At 40.2% G+C, this 23,635-nt stretch overlaps 1 protein-coding gene across 2 annotated transcripts in view; it reads right to left on the bottom strand.

Annotated features, from left to right (window-relative positions):
• The window catches only part of CFAP47 (cilia and flagella associated protein 47), a 769,322-nt gene that overhangs the window by 24,245 nt on the left and 721,442 nt on the right, over positions 1-23,635 (bottom strand). For both annotated transcript variants that reach the window (XM_073614843.1, XM_073614844.1), the window contains exons 62-64: positions 16,048-16,219; positions 10,399-10,560; positions 6,928-7,096 (exon numbers count right to left, since the gene is read on the bottom strand). In XM_073614843.1, coding sequence (XP_073470944.1) covers positions 6,928-7,096; positions 10,399-10,560; positions 16,048-16,219 — 503 coding nt within the window. The remainder of the gene's footprint in view (positions 1-6,927; positions 7,097-10,398; positions 10,561-16,047; positions 16,220-23,635) is intronic.

The following is a 23,635-nucleotide window of genomic DNA, read 5'->3' on the forward strand; positions in this document are numbered from 1 at the left end:
ACTACTATACTCTATTGAGATGTAACTGCTGCAACTCTTAATAATACGAACTGCTATGCGTGTATGCGATTTCCATTTCATAAATTGATCTATATATGGCTTGTGAATAAGGAAGTGTGACCTAGGTGCATTGTATGCAATATTCTTATTGGTCTGTGAGCAACCTCCACCCCATGATGCACACCATATGTGCGGTTATGTAATTGTTTATGTATGCAGATAATTATGTAAGGGGTTGTTTTGTAATACATGGAATATTTTTTGATAGTGCACATATTGAGGTATAGCCTCCAGCTCCAGTAGGGTTTGTTGTGTTGTAACCTTTCGCTGTGGGGCATATTGTTATGTATACTTATATTGGTCTCAATATTGCACACTTTTAATCATTATATCAGTGTGGATACACCCATATAATTCATCTCATCTCCATATTTAATATTTCATGGGGAATGGGGAATGGACTCCATGATATTGTATGCCATATAGATATACAAGAGTGTTATGATTTAAATACTCCGCAAGACTATCCCGGTACAGACCTAATACTTAGGTTTTTAGGTAGCGCCAAATAAACCCATTTTTTAGTTTTTGAAACCTTTTGACTATTAGTAGGATGGTCAACATGTACTTTCATCCTCTTTGGAAAGGGGGAACAATGAAGTATCAAGATATACTGCAAGCAATATCAAAGTTTAGACAATTATAAATACCTTTCAGAATGCAATAACACAAATTTTACCTCCATTCTATTGAATAAAAGGACCCTCTGATTTTACACTTAGCTTATGTTGACCACTCTCTGCCTTCATTTAACATCAGCAAGGAGCTTCTTGGAGTTCAATTAAGCTTTAAAAAAAAACCTGGAAGCCGACTGGTTTCTATGCAGAGCTGCACCAGGTTTTGCACTCTCCAGTTTTAGTAAATCAACCCCTATACAGTATATACAAGCACATAATGTCTATTTTCATTTTCTCATGCAGAAGAAAGCCTAGATTTTAAAAAAATATATATATTTTTTCTTGCATATGATTGGATGATGAAATCAGCAGAGCTTCACCTTATTCACCAACATAAGGAAATTTCCAAGCTTTTGGCCTAACCAAGAACTCATCTCTGACACCCTCAGGCGGAGGAGAATGGAAACCCTACCTCCCTTTCCCTGTTCCCCTCCCTACCCCTCCATGGGAAAAACTATTTTACCCTTCTTAAGATCCTACTTCTGGTCCCTCCTTCTCCCCTTATAACAATACGATCATCAAGATATCACACTATACAAATAACTAAACCCCACCATATAGAGTAATCAATTAAATTACCCGATCTCAAAGCTCTCTCTATGAAAGATTGCCTATTGTCTGACACCTCTATTACCTTACTGCTGTGATGTTTGCTAGACCCTTAAGCAAACACAACTTACCCTCAGACTCTACTTTATATACTTCTGAAAAGTGGTTTATACATTTAAACGTTGCACTTGGGTAATGTTATGCTCACAAGGGTAAAACCTCAACCAACCTTGGGTAAAATAAGAAGCCATGCCGTGGTGGTGGTATTTGGCTATGCCCCCACCCAGACGGTGTGCCCCCAATAGGGGTGCCTGGATGGACTCGAGACATGTCCAACATAACCAATGGGTTGTGGATCTACCTACACACAATGTTAATATGGTTTTACCTTTACTGCTTTTGTAATATCTGCGTTGACTATGTTAAGTCGCACTCATCTGTACCTATCTGTATATGAACAAAATATGGACAAAGTTCAATTTTAGCACTTGAATAATTGCAATTTTTTTTTTTTTTAAACATTCAATAAAAGTATGTTAAAAAAAAAAAAAAACATAAGGAAAATTTTCCTTTCAAAGTGAAAACTTAAAGTGAACAGCCTGTTTTCCCTTAGAAAACCATCTCAAGGGCTCTATATATTGTGTAGTCCATAAATATGACCCTGTAAGAAACAAATTGTCTCCTAATAAGGTCAGTCAATTAGATTAGCAGTTCACTAAAAACATAACTAAATCATATACTAAGGAAATTAAGAGCAGCAATAGTATGATCCATGTCAAGCTGCTATGGCAAGGGCTATGCTATGCTTAGGGCTCTTTGCCACAGTCCATCACATAATGTAACTTGATTTGAAGAGTTAGGGCTTGTTCACACTACCCACACAAGAACACTGAGAGGGAGATTTACTAAAACGAGTGCACACAGAATCTGGTGCAGCTGTGGACAGTAACCAATCAGCTTCTAGGTTTTATTGTCAAAGCTCAAATAAACAAGCTGAAGTTAGAAGCTTATTTGTTACTATGTACAGCTCCACCAGATTTTGCGTGCACTGGTTTTACTATCCATTAGGTTTTTACCTTTTTTTGTACCATCAATAAAATGTCACAAAGTGACATTTCATTCATTTTTGTGCACTTCAGCTCAGTTGTGGTGCATAGAAATGCAGGGACACACAGCAAGCTGTGATGCATAAAAATGCAGACATGCAAAGTGCAGAAATTCCTCCACATCTGCCACCTGGGTTCTAATGTGAATCAGGGCATATAGAAAACAATTGATTTCTGTGTGCCCTTGCAGAGACCAGTGTTTTTCCCAGCGCAGAAAAATCCCAGTCTGCCCTTTATTATTATTATAGAGGATTTATATAGCGCCAACAGTTTGCGCAGTGCTTTACAACATGAGGGCAGACTTTAAAGTTACAATACAATTCAATACAGGAGGAATTAGAGGACCCTGCTTGTTAGAGCTTACAATCTAGGAGGGAGGGTCAAGTGATACAAAAGATAATAATTGTGAAAGATGATCTGATGGCAAAAGTAAAAGTACAGTTGTTAGGTGAAGGCAGAATAGGCTTCTCTAAAGAGAAGGGTTTTCAGGGATCATCTGAAAGCAAGCAGAGTAGGAGATAGTCGGACAGATTGGATTAGGTTGTTCCATAGGATAGGAGAGGCTCTGGAAAAGTCCTGGAGGCGAGCATGGGAGGAGGTGACAAAGGAACTAGAGAGCAGGAGGTCTTGGGAGGAACAAAGGGAACGAGTAGGTTGGTGATTTGAGACTAGGTTAGTGATGTAGCTGGATGCTGATTTGTGGATGTCTTTGCAAGTTGTTGTTCGAATTTTGAATTTAATTTGTTGGGTGAGTGGAAGCCAGTGGCCAGTGGAGGGATTGACAGAGAGGGGTAGCAGACACTGAGCGGTTGGTAAGGTGGATGAGCCTGACAGAAGCATTCATGATGGAATGATAGGGGGATAGCCTATATGAAGGTAATCCCGTGAGGATGGAGTTGCAGTAGTCGAGGTGGGAGATTACCAGGGAGTGAACTAAGAGCTTTGTGGTGTCATTGGTTAGGAAGGGGCATATTTTGGAGATGTTGCGGAGGTTGAGGCAGCAAGATTTGGAAAGTGCTTGGACATGGGGCCGAAAGGATAGTTGAGATTCCAGGGTTACACCTATGGCATGCGGGGACGGGCTGATAGTAGTGCTATTGATCTCGACAGAGAAATCAGGGAAAGGGGCACGTGCGAGAGGAAAAATCATGAGCTCAGTTTTGGATAGATTGAGTTTGAGAAAGTGGTGTGACATCCAGGCTGATATGTCTGTTAGTAAATTAGTGATACGTGAGGAGACTGAAGGAATGAGCTCAGGGGTAGAGAGATAGACTTGGGCGTCATCAGCATAGAGATGGTATTGGAAGCCATGGTGTGAAGAGCCTTTCTAAAAAGTAGATATCTGCAATGGCAGTATCCATAATTCTTTCAAAAGTTACCTTAATGTCTAGATATAGTAATGACTACTAAATATTAATACAGTATTTTAGAGGATCATTTTCATTGATTTATTTGATTTGCTTATTATAATAACAATATATAGGGATAATAATTGTGTGCATCATCCACAATCATAGGCTGATTTGTTTTAGAGAATCTAGCTGCTCCTCAAAAAGTACTGCATCCATTTATCGGTCTACTAGCTATATAGAAAATTCCTTCTAGTTAGTCACAGCCATAACTTGAGCTTGTTAATAAGCAGAGCTCCAGTTCTTGTTTGGAATGCAGTTCACTAAGTGGTGGTGTTGAAATTAAATACATTTAAGTGTTGGTATTTCTGATAAATGTTGTTAGTAGACAGCAGACCACTAAGGAATTTACTTAGGTATTTCTTGCTCCTTGTGATACTGTATACTTACAATGCTAGCCTTGCTTGCAAAGGTTCTTTATGCTATCACACTATATGTTTAGTGCATAATGAGGTGGAATTTAGCTGAATTATTGTTAGAACATCCTATGGGACAAGCATGCATCTACAGTAAAGATAGCAATTGATATGTGTCCAGAGCTCAATGTAGAAGCTTTATTTTAAGCATTATTTGAATTGTGATGCTTTAAAATCAAATGTGGACTGCAGTGTCCAAGTACATTACTGTTGTATTCTCTGTTCTTTGTTTCCCTACTGAGTTAAGCTTTTAAATATTCACCATAAGCAGTATATGTACTGCACATGGATTACATCCAGTAATAATGGAAAAGTGCATGGTCATATTGTGCAAGAGACTTTTTTCATAATATATTACTTAATCCAGGGATCCTCAAACTACGGCCCTCCAGCTGTTGCGGAACTACACATCCCATGAGGCATTGTAAAACTCTGACATTCACAGACATGACTAGGCATGATGGGAATTGTAGTTCCTGAACAACTGGAGGGCCATAGTTTGAAGACCCCTGACTTAATCTGTTCTTCTGTTTTAGGATTGGAAGCATGCATAGCTACATTTGAAGATGATAGCTCCTGAACCCCTATACATCTCAAAACAAACATCATTGAGGCATCAAGATCCCCATGACCTTTTTCCTGACTCAGCTGATGTGAGTAAATGGTCCCTTCCTCTCAAAGATTTGTTCTCTACTTTTCTACAAAAAAGGGAACAAAAAAAAGTCATGTAGAGATTTTTCACATACTGTGGAAAATCTGTGTGCATTAATGAGCTCTTCCACTGCTCAGAATAGTTTGGTACTGTTTTGCCCATTACCTTGTCAGAGCCTGACTGTTGAAAGTAAAGGTTGAATTGGTTGCCCTCCCTCCTTTAGGTGCCATGTGTTTTAACGCTTAGTTTATGTACAAACAGAAACTGACAAGGATGCAGTGCTGTATCTATAACGGTTTTGATGCATACCCCCATGCAGGCCCACTGGGATGAGCAACATAAGTGACCTTGGATAGTAGAGTCATTTATGTGCAGAGCAAAGCAAAGCTAATGTAGCTACATAATTATGTGCACTAAACAATCCTGATCATTACACACTTTCAGAACAGACATCTGAAAGGGGGCTTAATTGAACCCTTGCCCAAAACATTTTGTTCTAGATAGAGTGGAGAAGAATTAGATTCCCTGTTTTTACTGCAGATTTTGTCTGCATTTAGGAGGATTACCATCATATTCTGCTCCAAACAAGAACATAGCAGCAAAAATACATTATTTAAATAAAATAAAGAACGTTAGAACCACTGCTATTTTTTTTGTCTTTGGTTCTGCTGGGCAGATTCCCCTCACTTCCTGTTCTGGCATAAGAGTATACCAAGACAAGTAGTTAAGAAAAATCTCCCCAGTGGAGGCTCAAACAGCAGTAACAACCTAACAGAGGGTCCAACACTTTCCCTCTCTATCCAAACTCCCCCCCCACCCCCCAAAAAAAGCACTTCTAGCTCCCCTCCTTCTCCTTTTCTGACCCTTAAGCCCATACAGTCCTAATCAAATTCTCCCTTTCACTCTCTTATACTACATACAGTAAATTCAGAATCAGAAAGAGTTCAGTGGCAGCTGAAAAATTTTGAAGTCTGTGCAGATACAAAACACATTGGTTAATTTAAAGTGGCATGTACACACAATGGAATTTCGCTCATGCGATAAGATAGCATTCCAAAAGCTTCAGAACAACTGATGTTAGGGAAAACTGTGCGATAACCATCCTGGCCTTCTACTGATTAACTACTGCTCTTAATTAAACTAAGTGTTGCATTAATTGCAGTAATTATAGTGAAATTCTAGGATTGTGACATCATACTTTAGTGTAGATGGTAAAACTTGGGGAATGCCCTTTCAGTACAGGGGTTTTGAATTCAATCTTAACATTACATAGTTACATAGTAACTATGTAGTAACTATGTAGTAAGTTCTTGATTTAATTGGTATAAGGCATTTGACCAGGGCCCTTTGAACTCACTCTGACTCCCTTTTTGTGCACTATATATATATATATATATATATATATATATATATATATATATATATATATATATATATATATATACACATAAAGGTATGGAACCCACAGTTACATTATGATGTAAGTCTAAAATGCTGTGCCCGTCTGCAGCAGCTCTCTCCTCTCTCTCTCGCTTCCTGGTATCACAGGCCACTGGCTCCCACTGCTGTCAATCAAATCCTGTGACAAGGGAGATGGGGGGGCAAGCCACACTGTCTGTGTCTATGGATTGAGCCACAATAAAAGTGGCTTCCTATGAACACTGCCACACTAAGAAGAGGAGGAGAGAGGGGCACCAGTGGTGGACTCAAGAAGAGAAGGTTCGGAGCTGCTGTGTGGCAGTAAGTATAAACCTGTTTGTTATTAAATAAAAGAAAAATTGCATTTACAATAACTTTGAGGATGGGCCCCAGATTGATTAGTGTTGTAGTAAAAAAATCTTCCATAATGTACTTATAAAAAGGAAGAGATATTTGAAATGAGTGGCTAATAGATTGATATGCAAAGAAAATCAGTTCTTGCTTTAGATATTCTGATAAACAAGCATGAGCTCAAAATATATAATATGTCTTATTTTGATATCTATGGCATGTAGATATTATTTTTATTTTTGTTAATTTAAAAACAAAGTGTTTCCATGTGTTTCTAATGCAGCTTACCTGTATTACTAAAGTAGCTTTATGTTTCCTACTGTACATTGTAGGCTTAAATCCAACAGTAATTAGAGTCCCAGCAGTTCCAATAGGCAATAATTCTCCAGATTGTGGAAACACGGAAAACTCCAAGTCACTGCCTACTAAAAAGTATGCGCTGAATAGCTCTGGGTACCTTGGTATAATAATAAAAACATTTGAGGTTAGGCTTTACCTTAAAACAAATTAACATTAGCAAAATACAGCATAATGCATTGACAAATAAATACAATGAAAACTAGACAGGAGTAATTTCAGCAGTGAATGATGAAGAAGTATCAGGGGGAATTTTTTTCTCTCTAAAGCACTGATTAGTTACAGGATAAAAAATGTCAGTAGCAAGCTGCAATTCAATCTGTCACTACAAGTTGGCCTCAAATACCATTACACCTATGTCACCCTGCATTTTTGTGCCCTGGGAAATAAAGAAAGGTCATACACCTTACAGAATCACTGTTACTGTGGCAGTTAGAAGTTGCCAGGTGATTTTTAATACCTTTAATTTTTAAATGATTCAACTAGCTGAAGCTGTCACAGTTTACTAGACATGAGCTGCATTGCATTTAAACAAGAGACAGAAAGAGACCTCTGTATCTGCCATACAGGTACAAAAAAAAAAGGAAAAATCTCTATGGGAACACTATTTATGTTGCTAAAAACAACAAAATACAAGCAAATCAAGCAAACTTGAATGAATAATTTGCCATGTGAGTTCTTCAAGAATGATTATGGCTAAATCTAAAGGAGACAGAAATCTAAATTCAAGTTAAAGTGGTTGTAAACTTTTTTTTTTAATTAAAATAACAAGCATGCCTATACTTACCTGCTCTGTGCAATGGTTTTGCACACAGCAGCCCAGATCCTTTTCTCCTGGGGTTCCCTGCCTGTGCTCCAAGCTCCTCCTCTTCATCGGGTGCCCCCACAGAAAACCACTATCCATGGGGGCACCTGTGAGGTCTCGGTCCCGAGCCCTGCTGCTGCGTCCATTCACACAAACAGGGGACTTGGCCCCGCCCCCTGCTCCCGTGTCACAGGGTTTGATTGGCAGCAGCGGGAGCTATCAATCTGTCCAATGAGGAGAGAGATAGCAACTGGAGCCACTGCGCTTGTGCACATTGCTGAATCGAATTGGGCTCAGGTAAGAAAAATGGGGGGTCTGGGGGGGCTTAAGCACAGACGGTTTTTCACCTTAATGCATAAGATACACCTTAAGGCTTTACAACCTCTTTAAATATTCAGAAAATATAGGGCGCAAAATTAATGATTATATAATGCACACCACTACTGACAAATTTAGTAATCACACAACCACACCTTCCACCCCAGTTTATGTTTTAATGTTGGTTCTTCAGGACAACACAGCAAGGTTTGGAGCATTAAAAAAATTGACCCTATAAGCCCCAATACATTAAATTCTACCCCACTTTAATTTTCCTATACACTGGCATAAAGTAGAAAGTAGATCATAGGCCAGGCTGCCTATGGCCATATGGTAGGCACATGCCCTGTTTACCTGTAGAACCTCAACCACTCTGATCTGGGATAACAAGGCAGCATAAATGCTTAGAAACATCACATCATTATAAAAGAAATACCCAAATAAAATGTATTAAACAAAGCCACTGAACATTTGCAAAGCACTAAATGCAATTAAAATGTATCCACATGGTGGAATGGCTACGGATAACTTTGGACATCGTCATTGTATTTTGCCCTCCCTTGTAAAATAAAGTTTAACATAATGGTGCATGTGCCAAAGGCCACGGTCAACCAGGGAGATTTAGTGCTGTCACATTTAATAAGTAATAAAAGTAATATATAATAACACACATTTACATTCTAGGCAGTGACTTGGTATTACATATGCAGACTTCTCAACATATACCTTTGGGGATAATTCATATGACTTATTTTGCTGAACAGTGATTTTTTTTTTATTTTTTTTTTCCCCTATATCCATCTCTGTGGTACATCATTTATATTTGTTTCTGGAGGCCAAAATACGGCATTTTCTCTTATAGCTAGCACATGAAATCCTCCATAAGAAATGTAAATTTATATATTTACAAGGGTTAAAAAAAAAACTCATACCACTGTTGATGTCATTTGTATAATTCAAATAAGAGCAAGCACCGAAGAGGAAATCATTTCTCCAACATAAAAACACAACACTCTGGTGGAATTGGGATTTATTTAAATAGCTAAATAGCCATTTTGCATAATAAGATTTCTTCCTCTATTGAGTTGCTCCTTTTGACCTTAAACAACTTTTAACTGCAATGCGTAGAAATCCAAATGCAATAGAAACAAAATAAATACAGTTGTGTGTAAAGTCATAATCACCATCTAATCCTCCCTGGCCCCTGGAATTAAATTCATACAAATAACCAACACATAAAATGTGACCTAACAAAACTTTGCCAATTATAACAATAATATCAAATAATAATGCCTACTCAATTAATATTTCATATAAAAGAATATACCCCAATACATGTAAAATGAGTGATTAACTTATTTTGAATTAAAAATGTTGCAAAAGCAAGCCTGAAAATAGTTTTGCACTATAAAAAGGATATAGAGCCATGTGTTCTACTTTTAAATATACAGTCATGACTGTGAGTTGACTAAAGATTTGTGAGTTCCTTACTAATCACAACTTTTTGTCACAGGCGGGGGGGTTAGACAAAGCATGATAACATCACACTTCACTTTTCTGATAATGCATTTTTGTGTACCAGGAACACTTCAGAAGCTATTCCTGTCTTCAGAGGTTTTCAGCAATATTTACTCACAGGTTATCCATCTATCCACACAAGGATAGCAAAAAAGTACTTGGCTCACCACCATTGACAGTGTGCATGACGTAAGCCCCATTGAACCTTGTGGGTCTGAGAGAGGCTACGCTACCTGCATCTGCAATATGTCCAGCACTGCTTACTTTTTAACTGTAGTAAAAAAAAAAGGAAACCGCAAACAAAGTGGAATGCTTTGAAATGGATTTCTAGTCAGGACTTCTAAGCTTACTGTGTATGATATCAAAAAGAAGTGGAGCTGTTGCTCCTTTGCATTGAGCAGAAGCAGATGATGTGGTTTTGTTATCATTGTCTTTATGTCAACAGAATCATAATTATGTAGATGATGACAATAATAGACTCCACAAGCAGGTGGAAACTGGAAGGCATTTGCAATTTATCTTCAGGTATTTAAACGTCACTTGGGAAGCTCCCAAGGCTGAGATGGCCATGGGTAGGGCACTGAACATACTGTAAGCATTGTATCTCCCTGATAGTCTGGAAATACCTTAGAGTTCCCCAAGAAAGGAATCTATCTAATACTCCCTCACTGCTACCACTCCTGCTACTACTGCTACTAACATACTTCGCAACAAACATATATCATATTTATACTACTAATTTTAAAAGTTAATACACCTACCTTGTCTGACTGGACAGTCGAAAGCCAACAACGGACTCTTTGTTTAGACCAGCTGCCTCAATCTCAATAACATCATCCACATTTGGTTCAGTGGCAACAAACTGTATGGGGAATTTCCATATCCCTCCTGTGACACACTGTACCACTAATGTGGCAACGGTTCTAAAAGATAAACAATATGGCTTAGTGAATTGGTTTACACATGTGGGTGTATGTGACCTCCAAAAAAAAAATGTTTTGAGAGAAACATAGACACTGCTGACCTCCAAAAATGCTAAATGCTTAGCTGCCATGTGGACCCTCTTGTTTTTAAACTTTACAACTAAGGATGGGTGAACAGTTCTGCCTGAACATTTGCCCATTCAGCTACTCAACGAACACCTGAATTTGCAGGGTGTTCACCCTGACGAACACCCTGCAATGCATTGAGCGCTGCACAGTGCATTCTGCGCCCAGATTGGGCAAAGCTTTGCCCACTCAGGGTGTAGTGTATGCTGGTTGTTAAGCAACAGGGCCAGAAAGCCGGCCGCGGTGTCCTTAACAACCGATGATCAATGGGTTTCCCCGCTGACAGCTTAACAATAAAAAAAGTGTTGGTTAAAAATAAAAAACAAAATGACATGGCCCCCCAGTCCATACTAGGCCCTTTGGGGTTTGGTATGGATTAGGAGAGGAACTCCATGGCAAAATGTGAAAAAAAAATAGTCCCCCTCAAAATCCGTACCAGACCCTTATACGGACATGCAGCCTGGCAGGTCAAGAAAGGGAGGGGGAGCGAGCGCTCTTCCCTCCTTAACATAGGATAGTGGGTGCTAAAATACTAATGTTGATGGGGACAAGGGCCTCTTCCCAACAATCCTGGGCTGTGGTTTTCAGGGTCCCTCAGATCCTGCCCCTCCTGCGTGAATGAGTATAGGGTACATAGTACCCCTACCCATTTACCCAAAAGGTGGCAAAAAATAAACACAAGAGACAGTTATTGGCAAATCCTTTATTAATAAATAAATATAGTGTCCCTCTATGTAAATCCAATCGTTAATCACTTCGCTCACTGACCTGAAAAATAAAAAAATTTAAACGATCCGCCTCCTGGCAGGCCTCCCGCTGAATGCCTCCTCTGATTTGACATTTCTTATATAGATAAGGGGTGGGGCCACCTAGCTTTGACACCCATTGGCCCGCCCCCACGTGACATCACATGCCCAGCATGTACCAGTCCATGACATCAAAAGGGGCCTATGCCACCGGGTGAAGTAGCTAGGTGGCCTTGCCCCTTACCTATATAAGACATGTCAAAGTGCAGAGCAGGCAGTCGGCAGGAGGCCTCCCGGGAGGTGGAGCGTTTTTGATTTGTTTTATTTTTCGGGCTGGCAGGCGGCATGATTGACAATGGATTAACACTGATTTGTCAAAAACTGTCTCTTGTGTTTATTACTTTTTGTCACTTTTTTTTGTGAATGGGTAGGGGTACTATGTACCCCTATCTATTCACATGGGGGGCCCAGATCTGGGGTCCCCCTTGTTAAAGGGGGTTTCCAGATTCCGATAAGCCCCCAGCCTGCAGACCCCAACAACCACAGCCCAGGGTTGTCAGGAAGAGGCCCTGGTCCCAATCAACATGTGGGCATGTTGAGGGCATGTGGCCTGGTATGGTTCAGGAACTATATTTAATGTAATTTTTCACTTTAAGCATAATTAAAATCTCAGCTCCTGCAAAAACAAACATTTAAAAAAAAAATTTTATTGATACATGTCCCCCAGGGCAGTACCCAAACCCCCATATCCCTTTTATGGCAAATTACTTGCATATAAGCCTTCAAAATTGGCACTTTTTCCTGTTCGGCTCCCATAGACTTCAATGGGGTTCACGTTCGCGAGTGTTCTGCCCATTGTTATTTACAACTATTTAGATATTACTTTTTTACACTTTCTCAATTTGCATAATTGCTCCAGGTCAGTGGCTTTCAATGTATTGAAAGCTAGAGGGTCACCACAACAGGCAGTCAACTAGCAACAGCAGTTTCCATAGTGCTCTTTTGACACATTACTTTAAAGCTACATACTCACAGGCAGTTTGGGCCATCACCATCAAGTCTCAGTATTTTCAGGTGCCTGGGAGGCAAAGGTGCCACATTCAGCTCCACTGCCAGCAGCCTGTCAAGATCAGGCTGAAAAAAGCCTTGGCTTGATGTGTTTAGGGATGTATGCTCGAAACGCAGCCATTCAGATTTTGATTTTTACAGGTCTGGGAAGTGGGACTGACCACTGCACCTGTGCCTCCTGGGCAGTAAAAAATGCCATGATTTGATGCTGATGGGCCAAATTGCCCAAGTGCATGAGGCCTAAAACAGAACTTAACAAATACAAGACAACCTTTAGTCAAATTACACAATAGTTAAAATAAACATTAATATATTTTGCTGTGCTAACTATATAACGAAAATCTAAAATCCATTATACATTATTTTTCCACAACTCTCTGGACAGCAAATAATGCAGTTAAAGTGAAACATTATGCTCTGTGTGGAATTCTAGAAATTGATCCCTGCTTCTGAATACTCCTTGTAATAAGACTAGGAGCAGTATTGACTGGGAACTGCAATTATAGATGACTAGGTGCCACTCAGGGTACCATCTGCTGATGAAGTCTGGTATCCCATTCATTTAGATACAGTAGTGTTCTATGAGCACCATTCAAGTGAGTTGTTAGACTTGAACAAAAATGTAAGTAATACGAATCAGAAGAGCAAAACCAGCAAATCTCTTTAAAGCATAACTCAATCCACATATGCTTTTTCATTTTTTCATATAATGAGGAAGTACTAACATTTCTGTCAGGTTCTTTATTGCTGTCTGTGACCCCCTTTGGGGAAATTCGACCACCCTTCCTGTTCTTGGCATACCTATCCAAGAAATTGAGGTAGGGGGATAATGTTCCCAGTGGAACAAAAAGCACAGGTTGACAGCATTGTGAAAACTTTTTCGAAAGTTCTTCCTCAAGCTACTAAAAATGTATTTTTGTCTGTATCCTGATTCCTATGACGTCAGGAAGTCAGGGAAGATTTCAAAGTAGGGACATAGATGGCATTAAAAAACAGACAGAGGCTCTGACTTTTACCCACTCAATCCAAAACAATCTAAAAAGTTTGGGGATGGATTTGGGCTTTAGCCCCCAGTCCACAATGGAAGAGGTGAAATCGGTGCGACTCCAACTCCATCAGAGTCACACCAACTTTGAAAGTTGTTCCTGCCCTACTTTTTGCAAGTACAGGTGCGACTTGCATAGATATCTTTGTATGAAATTGGACAGATGTCTTTAACCACTTCCTGCCCACCATATAGCAGAATGATGGCCGGAAAGTGGTTTTGTTATCCTGACTGGGCGTCATACAGTATCTCACAAAAGTGAGTACACCCCTCACATTTTTGTAAATATGTTATTATATATTTTCACGTGACAACACTGAAGAAATGACACTTTGCTACAATGTAAAGTAGTGAATGTACAGCTTGTATAACAGTGTAAATTTGCTGTCCCCTCAAAATAACTCAACACGCAGACATTAATGACTAAACTGCTGGCAACAAAACTGAGTACACCCCTAAGTGAAAATGTCCAAATTGTCTGACACACCGTATCTTCAATCGAGGTAAAGAGCCTATGATGTAGGCTCTTTACCAGGTGATCAGATGTGTCCAATCACAGCCAATCACCGTGTAAACAGGAAAAGCGGCACAGACAGGTGCGATTAGAGAGCCGATCTGCTGCTCTCCTGATGGGGGGTCTGCACTGATTATCAGTGCAGGCCCCCAGGATGTCCACCCATGGCCACCAGAGATGCCCACCCATGACCACCAGGGATGTCCACCAATGACCACCAGGTAAGCCCACACTAGTGCCCACCAAGGATGCCAATCAGTGCCCATTAGGGATGGCACTCTGTGCCCATCAGTGATGCCTGCCAGTGCCTCCTGATCAGTGCTGCCTATCAGTGCCATCTATCAGTGCTGCCCACCTATCAGTGCCACCTACTGTATAAGTGTCCATCAGTGCCACCTATCAGTGCCACCTATCAGTGCTCATCAGTGCCGGCTATGAGTGCCCATCAGTGCTGCTTATCAGTGCCGTCTATCAGTGCCTATCAGTGCTGCATAGAATTGCCTCATCATCAGTGCCAATCAGTACTGCCTCATTAGTGCCCATCAGTGCAGCCTCATCAGTGCCCATCAGTGAAGAAGAAAACGTACTTATTTACAAAGTTTTGTAACAGAAACTAAAAAAAACTTTTTTTTTTTTTAATTTCTGTCTTTTTTTTATTTGTAGGGCAAAAAATAAAAACCCAGTGGTGATCAAATACCACCAAAAGAAAGCTCTATTTGTGGGGAAAAAAATGATCGAAAATTAGTTTGGGTACAGCGTCGCACAACCGCGCAATTGTCATTCAAAATGTGAGAGCGCTAAAAGCTGCAAATTGGTCTGGGCAGGAGGGTGTATAAGTGCCCTGTATCGAAGTGGTTACAGTCAAACCAGAAGTCGCATTGACATGCGACTGACATTTCAAAGTCAGATTCAGTCTGACAGAAGACTTAAACATACAAGTTCAGCTCTAAATATATCACAACTTTACTTGAATGGGGGTGGGGGAGCAGTTAGACTCCGTTCTACACTGGGGCTACGGGTCCATTAGCAGTAAAGTGCCCATAGTTTTAGAGAGGCTTTACCGCTGCTATAGCGGTGCTTTTCGGCCGTAGTGGGGCACTTTAAAACTCTGCTAGTGGCCGAGGAAAGGGTTAATAGTGCCCATTTTGCGGTGTTGCCGAAGTGCTTTGCAGGCCATTAATTTCAATGGGCAGGGGCGGTGGAGGAGCAGTGTATAGACCACTCCCCCACCGCCCCAAAGATGCTGCTTGCAGGACTTTTTTTTTTCCAGTCCTGCAAGCGCACTCAGGCTTTCACACTGGGGAGGCATGAGAGGCACTTTTCAGGCGCTATTGTTAGCGCTAAAATGCCTGAAAAGCACCCCAGTGTTAAAAGGGTCATACAGCTAGACAAAAAGGATCATACAGCTAGACATGACCACTGCTGCTTATTTCAGGGAAGAAAAACAGTCAGCCAGTTTATTTTTCTAACCCACCCAGTCAAAGTTCTCCCAAGAGCTCCAAACCATGAGCCATCACAGTAGACATGAGAAAACTGTCAGGTTGGGTAACAGCCATGTCATTTCTATGATTTGTGATTAGGTAATACCTTACCTAAATTTTCAGCAAAGATTTTAGTTTTAGATGAGAAAATAGAAATAGTATAGAAATGTGAGAAAGCAGTGGTTTGGTGTATGAAAAATAAGAACATTAAAACACTTTATTTGTTAACACTGCATTGAACATATACTGTATCAAAGTTTAGCCTTTTTACCATATTCATTGCATTTCTTTCATTGAGCAGTATATAGCATTGCAAGGTGAGAGGGAATATTTAGCTAGTTCATCTACTGAAAAGTAACCAAATGATTTCATTTATCCTCATTTCATTTTGTACAAGTGTTTTACATGGCACTAATTAAAATGAATACTGAACAGTCCATATATGCTGTGTTATTACAAGATCAGCTATTACTTTCACAATAAAATACTACATATGTAACACTTTACCTCATTGACTTGTTGGGTGCAAAAATGATGTTGAAAATTAAAGTGACAATCCCAGATGGTGTATCACGCTCTTTCCTAACAAGTTCAATTCCCACAGATGGTTCTAGCTGGGATCTTGATTCTTCAGATTCATACCTAATTTCATACACAAATTCTTCTGTAGTGCTGAAACCTGAAGAAAACCAAGATCAATGGCTAAATAGTTGGCAGCTTCAGTACCATAAGTGAATGAATACATTTTCTCTATGTATACTATTATAGCATTTTTTTTTTTTATAAAGACATTTATTTTAGCCACATCAGAAACACCCCAGTATTAAAATAAACATGAATTTTAACTTTTTCCACATACTATCCTGGATTCAAAAATCAATTAAAATGTACATCAAATGTGATTATGGCACAGTGTAAAATAAGTACAGTATTTTTCGCTCCATAAGACGCACCTGATCATAAGATGCACCTAGGTTTTAGAGGAGGAAAACAAGAAAAAACATATTCTGAACCAAACCAAAATATTTATCAGTGCCCATGAAATGCAGCCTGACCAGTGCCATAAATGTAGACTGACCATTGCCATAAACGGAGCCTGACAACTGCCATAAATGCAGCCTGACCATTGCCAATAATGCAGAGTGACCAATAATACAGAGTGACCATTGCCAATAATGTAGAGTGACCATTGCCAATAATGCAGAGTGACCATTGCCAATAATGTAGAGTGACCATTGCCAATAATGCTGAGTGACCAATAATGTAGAGTGACCAATAATGCAGAGTGCCCATTGCCAATAATGCAGAGTGACCGTTGCCATACATGCAGCCTGACCATTGCCAATAATGCCGAGTGACCAATAATGCAGAGTGACCAAAAATGCAGAGTGACCATTGCCAATAATGCAGAGTAACCAATAATGCAGAGTGACCAATAATGCAGAGTGACAAATACCACAAACACAGCCTTACCTGATGTTATCCCATCTGCCTGACAGAAGACAGAGCAGCCCGAGTGGCCGAATGCTCTGTTTTCTGTGTAAGGCATCCATGGGAGGTTTGGATGTCCCACTCTCCTGCCTCTCTTCTGGTGGTGGCGGCAGGGGGGCAGTGCAGGCGGCGGGGGCGTTTCCAGCGGTGACGGGGGGGCGGTTCCTGTCATATATTAGCACCATAAGATGCAGAGACATTTTCCCCCATATTTCTGGGGGGAAAAAGTGAGTCTTTTGGTCCGAAAAATACGGTAAATGCATTCTTGTCATACTGACCCCCCATACACACACACAAATATTTTGGATTTTAAATCAGGGTATACACACAGTTCTTTTTCTGTGCAACCAGTGAGTTGAAAGAAAAAAAATTAATGGAGCCCCCATTATCAAAATACAATAGAACAACAGGGGAGATCCCTGCATTCACATCTCTTGTGTTGATGCAGGGATCTCCGCCGCTGTTCTATTGTATTTTGATAATGGAGGGTCCCGCCCCCACCCGCAAGTAAACACAAATCAGTACTGAAGCCATTGGCTGCAAGTGCTGATTTATTTTTTCCTGCATGACCATTCGACAGAAGCCAGTTATTAGACTAGTTTTCACTACACAAGTCTACACAAGTCAATCAGCAAGTTTATGCTATTTAAATGTAACATTTCACTTCAACCATTGCTTTCTAAAATTGCCAAAATAAAAAAAGAAAATCATTTTCCTTTTAAACATGGCAACTGGATGCATTTTTTATACAGTATGTGTGCAGAACATCACAACATTGTCTTTTCCTGTCATGCGTCATTGGATCACTGATTTTTCCAGCTTTTTTTTTAATTTTTTTACAACACTGGGACAGATTGTGTGACTTTGTAGGATGCTAACTTCTTATTCAGCATGCAGAGAGAAAGTGATGTGCTGTTTCTCCCGTTCCAGTCTTGAGTTTTGTCATATAGGATTGCAAGTGTTTCATACTATGTCAAACTTACACTATGTTGTTAAAAGTATTGGGACACTTGCCTTTCAACGCACATGAACATTAATGGCATAGAAGGCCTGGCTCACAGTCTCCACTCTAATTCATCCCAAAGGTGTTCTATCAGGTTGAGATCAGGACTGTGCAGGTCAGTCAAGTTCCTCCACCCCAAACTTGCTCATCCATGTCTTTATGGACCTTGTTTTGTGCACTGGTCCAAATCATTTGGTGGAGAGGGGATTATGGTGTGGGGTTATTTTTCATGGGTTGTGCTTGGCCCTTTAGTTCTAGTGAATAATAACCAGTGCTGAATCATGCATGTCATCTTCAAGAGCAAGACAGACACTTTTTAAAGTGGTATCATATCCAAAATGCAAACATTTATTACAATGCAGCTTACTAATTCTTAGATGTGATGGCTGCATTAGTTTTCTTTTTTTAGGCTTTAATTCTTTTATTTTCACCTGGTGATCTGACCAGTAAGTATGTTGTATTTTATTTTATTTTATTTTTAAGAACAACTGTCCTGCAGATGTAGCAGTTAGATAGTTAAGACAAACCATTTACCACTGACATGGGGTGCTTACAATCATCAACTTTTATTTATTATATAAAACCTTTATCACAAAAGGAAAAAACTATTGCTGCAATGTCCTAAAAAGTGTGAGCTGGAGTTTGGCCTCAATTAGTTAGGCAGGCCATACATTAACCAATTGAAAGCAAAGAGAAAAAAGCCTAAATAAAAACAAATGCAGCCATCACATCTAATGACTGGTAAGCTGCTATATGTTGAATTTTTGGTTTTGGGTTTAATACCTCTTTAAGTATAAAAAAAAGAAAAAGATACACATTTTTATATTATAATATGATGGAAAATGGATTGTTCATAACTTTATGACATATATGAGAAACAATAAATTAAAAGAAAGAAAACAAAAACTGCATTAGATAACATACTTTACAAAAGTGTTCCTTGAGGCAGTCTTTATAATCATGTTTATGTTAATGCCATGTTTTTAATTTCAGAGATTCTGAACAGAATATCTCCGCATTGCTAGGAACATCTTCACATTAAAAACCATGAGGAAAATAATAGGTAATGATAATGAATTGTGCCATGACTTGACAGAAACTCTATAAACAAAATAGATATATACTCCAATAAATAAATTAATAATTCGCATTCACAATACGAAGTAAAAGAAAGCCCCTAATTAATGGTATTTGGTATTTGATTATAATGAATGGAAAATATTTAGCAATATGTTTCTACTATATTTAATTCCAGATTACACTGTCCCTTTAAAAAAAATTCTGAAAACTTTTATTGCTGTCACAAAGAATGAAAACATCCCTTGTCACAGTAATAGGCAATTACGGGTACTGTTTCTGGAGGGATCGGGGGTCTATAAGACCACAAACCCCTCTTTTGCACTTAAAAGTTCGGCGGTTTTGAATGCTGTCATTTTTTTCAAATTTGGCTCCTTTAAGTCTTCTGTAAACCGGAAGTGATGTCATGACATCATTTACTGGATTACTAGATCCACGACCCGATCAAAGCTGATTCCAGCTTTGTTCGGGTCTCTGGCCAGCCATTGGACGTGCAATGTCCCCTCCTGCTGCTTTGGATAACAGCCGAGTTGTTATCCCAAGAAAGCTAACCACTGGTTCTTTGTCCAGATCTCAGCCTGGGCGGCGGACGCCCGGCTGGTGGCCTTGGGTCTCCCGGTGGGACGGGAGGCTCGGGAAGAGTGGCAGAAGGTGGCAGGAGGGGGGGACATCCCCTCCCGCTCCTTAGGATAACAGCTGAGCGCCTTTTAGCTGCATCGGTTGTTATCACTAAAAAGCCAACCGCTGGCTCTAAAAAACGGTACCAGAGTGATGCCTGCAGCTGCAAGCATCACCCCTGTTTAACCCCTTCAAGCCATGAATGGAAATGTGCGTATGGTCGGCGCGAAGGGGTTAAATTGATTGTAAAGTCTTGTCCTTTTTAAAAAAAAATAACACATATGTTATACTTACCTGCTCAATTGCTGTGGTTTTGCACAGCTCAGCCTGGATCCTCCTCTTCTCGGTCCCTCTTCACTGCTCCTGGCCCCTCCCTCTTGTTGAGTCTCCCCACAGCAAACAGCTTGCTATGGGGGCACCCGAGCCAAGCTGCAGCTTCATGTGTTCATTCAGACATGGAGCTGCCGTTCGGCCCCGTCCCCTCTCCTGATCGGCTAACTGACTTTGATTGACAGCCGCGGGAGCCAATGGCGCCACTGCCATGTCTCAGCTAATCAGGAGGGAGAGTCTCGGACGGCTGAGGCACTCATGGACATCGCTGAACAGAGATGGGGCTCAGGTAAGTATTATGGGGTGCTGGGGCGGCTGCTGCACACAGAAGACTTTTTATCTTAATGCATAGAATGCATTAAGATGAAAAACCTTTTGCCTTTAAAACTCCTTTAATCATCCAGCAGGTTGAATGAAAAAAATTACCCAATTCCCCGATCCACAGAGTCAATGTGGATAGGGGAATCCTCCCTGCTGAGGTAGAAACATAGAAAAGTGATGGCAGAGAAAAGACTGAGTGGTCAATTGAGCCTGCCTGTTTTTTTATACATTTTGTAATTATTTATTTTTTTCATTAATTTTATTGTCTGAGTATAGATCTATGTTTGTCCCAAACATGTCTGAAAACAATTACTGTTGACTGACTCAATTTCTCTGCTAGAATGCTAGAAGTTTATTCCAAGCATCAACTAACCTTTCAGTAAAATAATACTTTCAAAGATTAGTTTTGAATTTTCCTCCAGTTCCTGTGTTCTTGATTTTGGTTTCATATTGAAAAAAAACTGCCCTCTTGAACCTTATTCACCCCCTTGATGTATTTAAAGGTTTCAGTTATCTCAACCCTTTCCCTTCTTACCTCCAGACTGTACATATTAAGTTCCTGATGTCACTCTTGATATGTTTTATCCTTCAGACCTTTCGAATAAAGGTCTATCCGAAAGGATAAAGCCGGATATTGCGTCAACGCATTTTGCCCCTCCTCCAGGGCATCATCAAAGACCATGGGTGGGCTGGATGTTATGTCTTTGATGATGCCCTGGAGGAGGGGCGAAACGCGTCAACGCAATATCCGGCTCACGTTACCAACCAGTGACGCTATTTCCTGTTCCCGGTGGAACGCACGCTGATACAGCGGTGACCACGGATCCATTCTGAATGCCTGTTCATAACCTTCATTCTGTGAGTAGCGCTATTATGCGTACCTGACCAATTTCCTACGGTATTACACTGTTTTTCTCCTTATGTTTTTTGGGTGAAATATGATGTCTGCGGTTTCCAAGGCTTTATCCCATTAACAGCAGTCCAGGTTCCACCTTATTCTCTTGCTACAACGGCAGTATTTCAGGTGACTGTATGCAATCCCCTGAACTGAGGGGCTGTAAGTCTGCTATCATTGATTTATGGGATTCATCTTGAGGAACGTTTATACCTATTCTGGACTTGAATATATCATGTGTGTTTGTATTAATATTGCTATATGCTGAGACCTAAATCCCATTGTTGGCGGCATCTGTTTTTCAAACGGATTTATTTTACATTTTTATTTAGTCACTTGTTTTCTAAACAAATGCATTTTGTTTTTTTTTTTTGTTTTTTTTTACCTTATGTTATTTGATGTACCCAATACACAGTACCATCATAATATCACAATAATAGTGATATCATTATTTTTGTAATTTGCAGTTACTAGCGCTGTTTTTGGCGGCACTAATCGCTTGTGAAAAACCTGACATGCTGTTTGTATAGAAGTTGATTGCTAGGTCTGCTGAACCAGCCAGATTTTCACTCATGTATGGCCACCCTTAGAAAATCTATGCAGATGCTGGCTTCTTCCAGCAGCTTGTGATGTGGATATGCAGTGACTACATGAGGGCCTTGGAGTATATAATTCAATATTTATTGATCCTGGTAATGAAGTCATGGTTCAAACACAAAGCTTTCTTCACTGTACTGTAGCAGGGGAAAATGTAGATGAGCTAAATGTAAATAAAGCAGTGTGTACACAGGCCTGGACCTGTGCCAATAACTCTCAAAGCTCAAGTAAAAAAAGACAGGGGAAAAAGGTATTTGAAAGTATTTCAAAAGTTACATAGTTACATAGTAGGTGAGGTTGAAAAAAGACACAAGTCCATCAAGTACAACCTACAGTATGTGTGCGATTATATGTCAGTAGGGATGAGCCGAACATCCCCCGGTTCGGTTCGCATCCAGAACATTTGAACAGGCAAAAAATTAGTTAGAATACGCAAACACCATTAAAGTCTATGGGATACGAACATGAATAATCAAAAGTGCTCATTTTAAAGGCTTATATGCAAGTTATTGTCATAAAAAGTGTTTGGGGACCTGGGTCCTGCCCCAGGGGACATGTATCAATGCAAAAAAAAGTTTTAAAAAGGGACGTTTTTTGGGAGCAGTGATTTTAATAATGCTTAAAGTGAAACGATAAAAGTGTAATATTCCCTTAAATTTCGTACCTGGAGGGTGTCTATCGTATGCCTGTAAAGGGGCGCATGTTTTCTGTGTTTGGAACAGTCTGACAGCAAAATGACATTTCTAAAGGAAAAAAGTCATGTAAAACTATTATCGCTAGCGCCGGCTATAACGAACTGTCGGTCCAGCAATACACATAAAAGTTCATTGATAAAAAACAGCATGGAATTTCCCCACAGGGGAATCCCGAACCAACATTTAAAAAAAAATGCGTGGGGGTAAACCTAAATTACATACCAGGCCCTTCAGGTCTGGTATGGATATTAAGGGGAACCCCGTGCCAAAATGTAAAAAAAAATTGCGTAGGGGACCCCCTCAAAATCCATACCAGACCCTAAACAGGTGACCCCGCCCCCTCTGACAACACGGGGAAAGCCACAGGGAAGTCCCCGTGCGTCAGAGGAGGGCGGGGTCACCAGGTGGCCCCGCCCTCTGTTATATAAGAAGTGTCAGAAGAACCGAAGTGTCAAACAGCGAAAGACTCCCACTGAGGTGGATCGTGCGGACGGAGCGGAGAAGAAGCCAGAGGAAGATGCGGGACAAGAAGAGCAGAGGAAGAAGAAGATGGAGAAGAAGAAGATGGAGGAAGAAGAAGAACACCGAAGGAAGACCAGAAGAAAGAAGATGGAAGAAGAAGAAATTAATAAAGGACTTGTCAAAAACCTTTGGGGGGTTACCCCAAAACACCATCCCAATGTTGAGGGCATGTGGCCTGGTACAGTTCAGGAGGGGAGGGTGCTCTCTCGTCCCCTCCTCTTTTCCTGCAGCCTGCCAGGTTGCTTGCTCAGATAAGGGTCTGGTATGGATTTTTGGTGGGACCCCACACCATTTTTTTAAAAAATTTGGGCACGGGGTTCCCCTTAAAATCCATACCAGACCTGAAGGGTCTGGTATGGATTTTGAGAGGGACCCCCACACCATTTTTTAAAAAATTTTGGTGCGGGGTTCCCCTTAATATCCATACCAGACCTGAAGGGCCTTGTATGGAATTTAGGGGGACCCCCCACACATTTTTTTTTTAATTTTGGTTCGGGATACCCCTGTGAGGAAATTCCATGCCATTTTTATCAATGAACTTTTTTT

The sequence above is a fragment of the Aquarana catesbeiana genome, linkage group LG02 (assembly GCF_042186555.1).
Source record: "Aquarana catesbeiana isolate 2022-GZ linkage group LG02, ASM4218655v1, whole genome shotgun sequence".
Classification (NCBI taxonomy): Eukaryota; Metazoa; Chordata; class Amphibia; order Anura; family Ranidae; genus Aquarana; species Aquarana catesbeiana.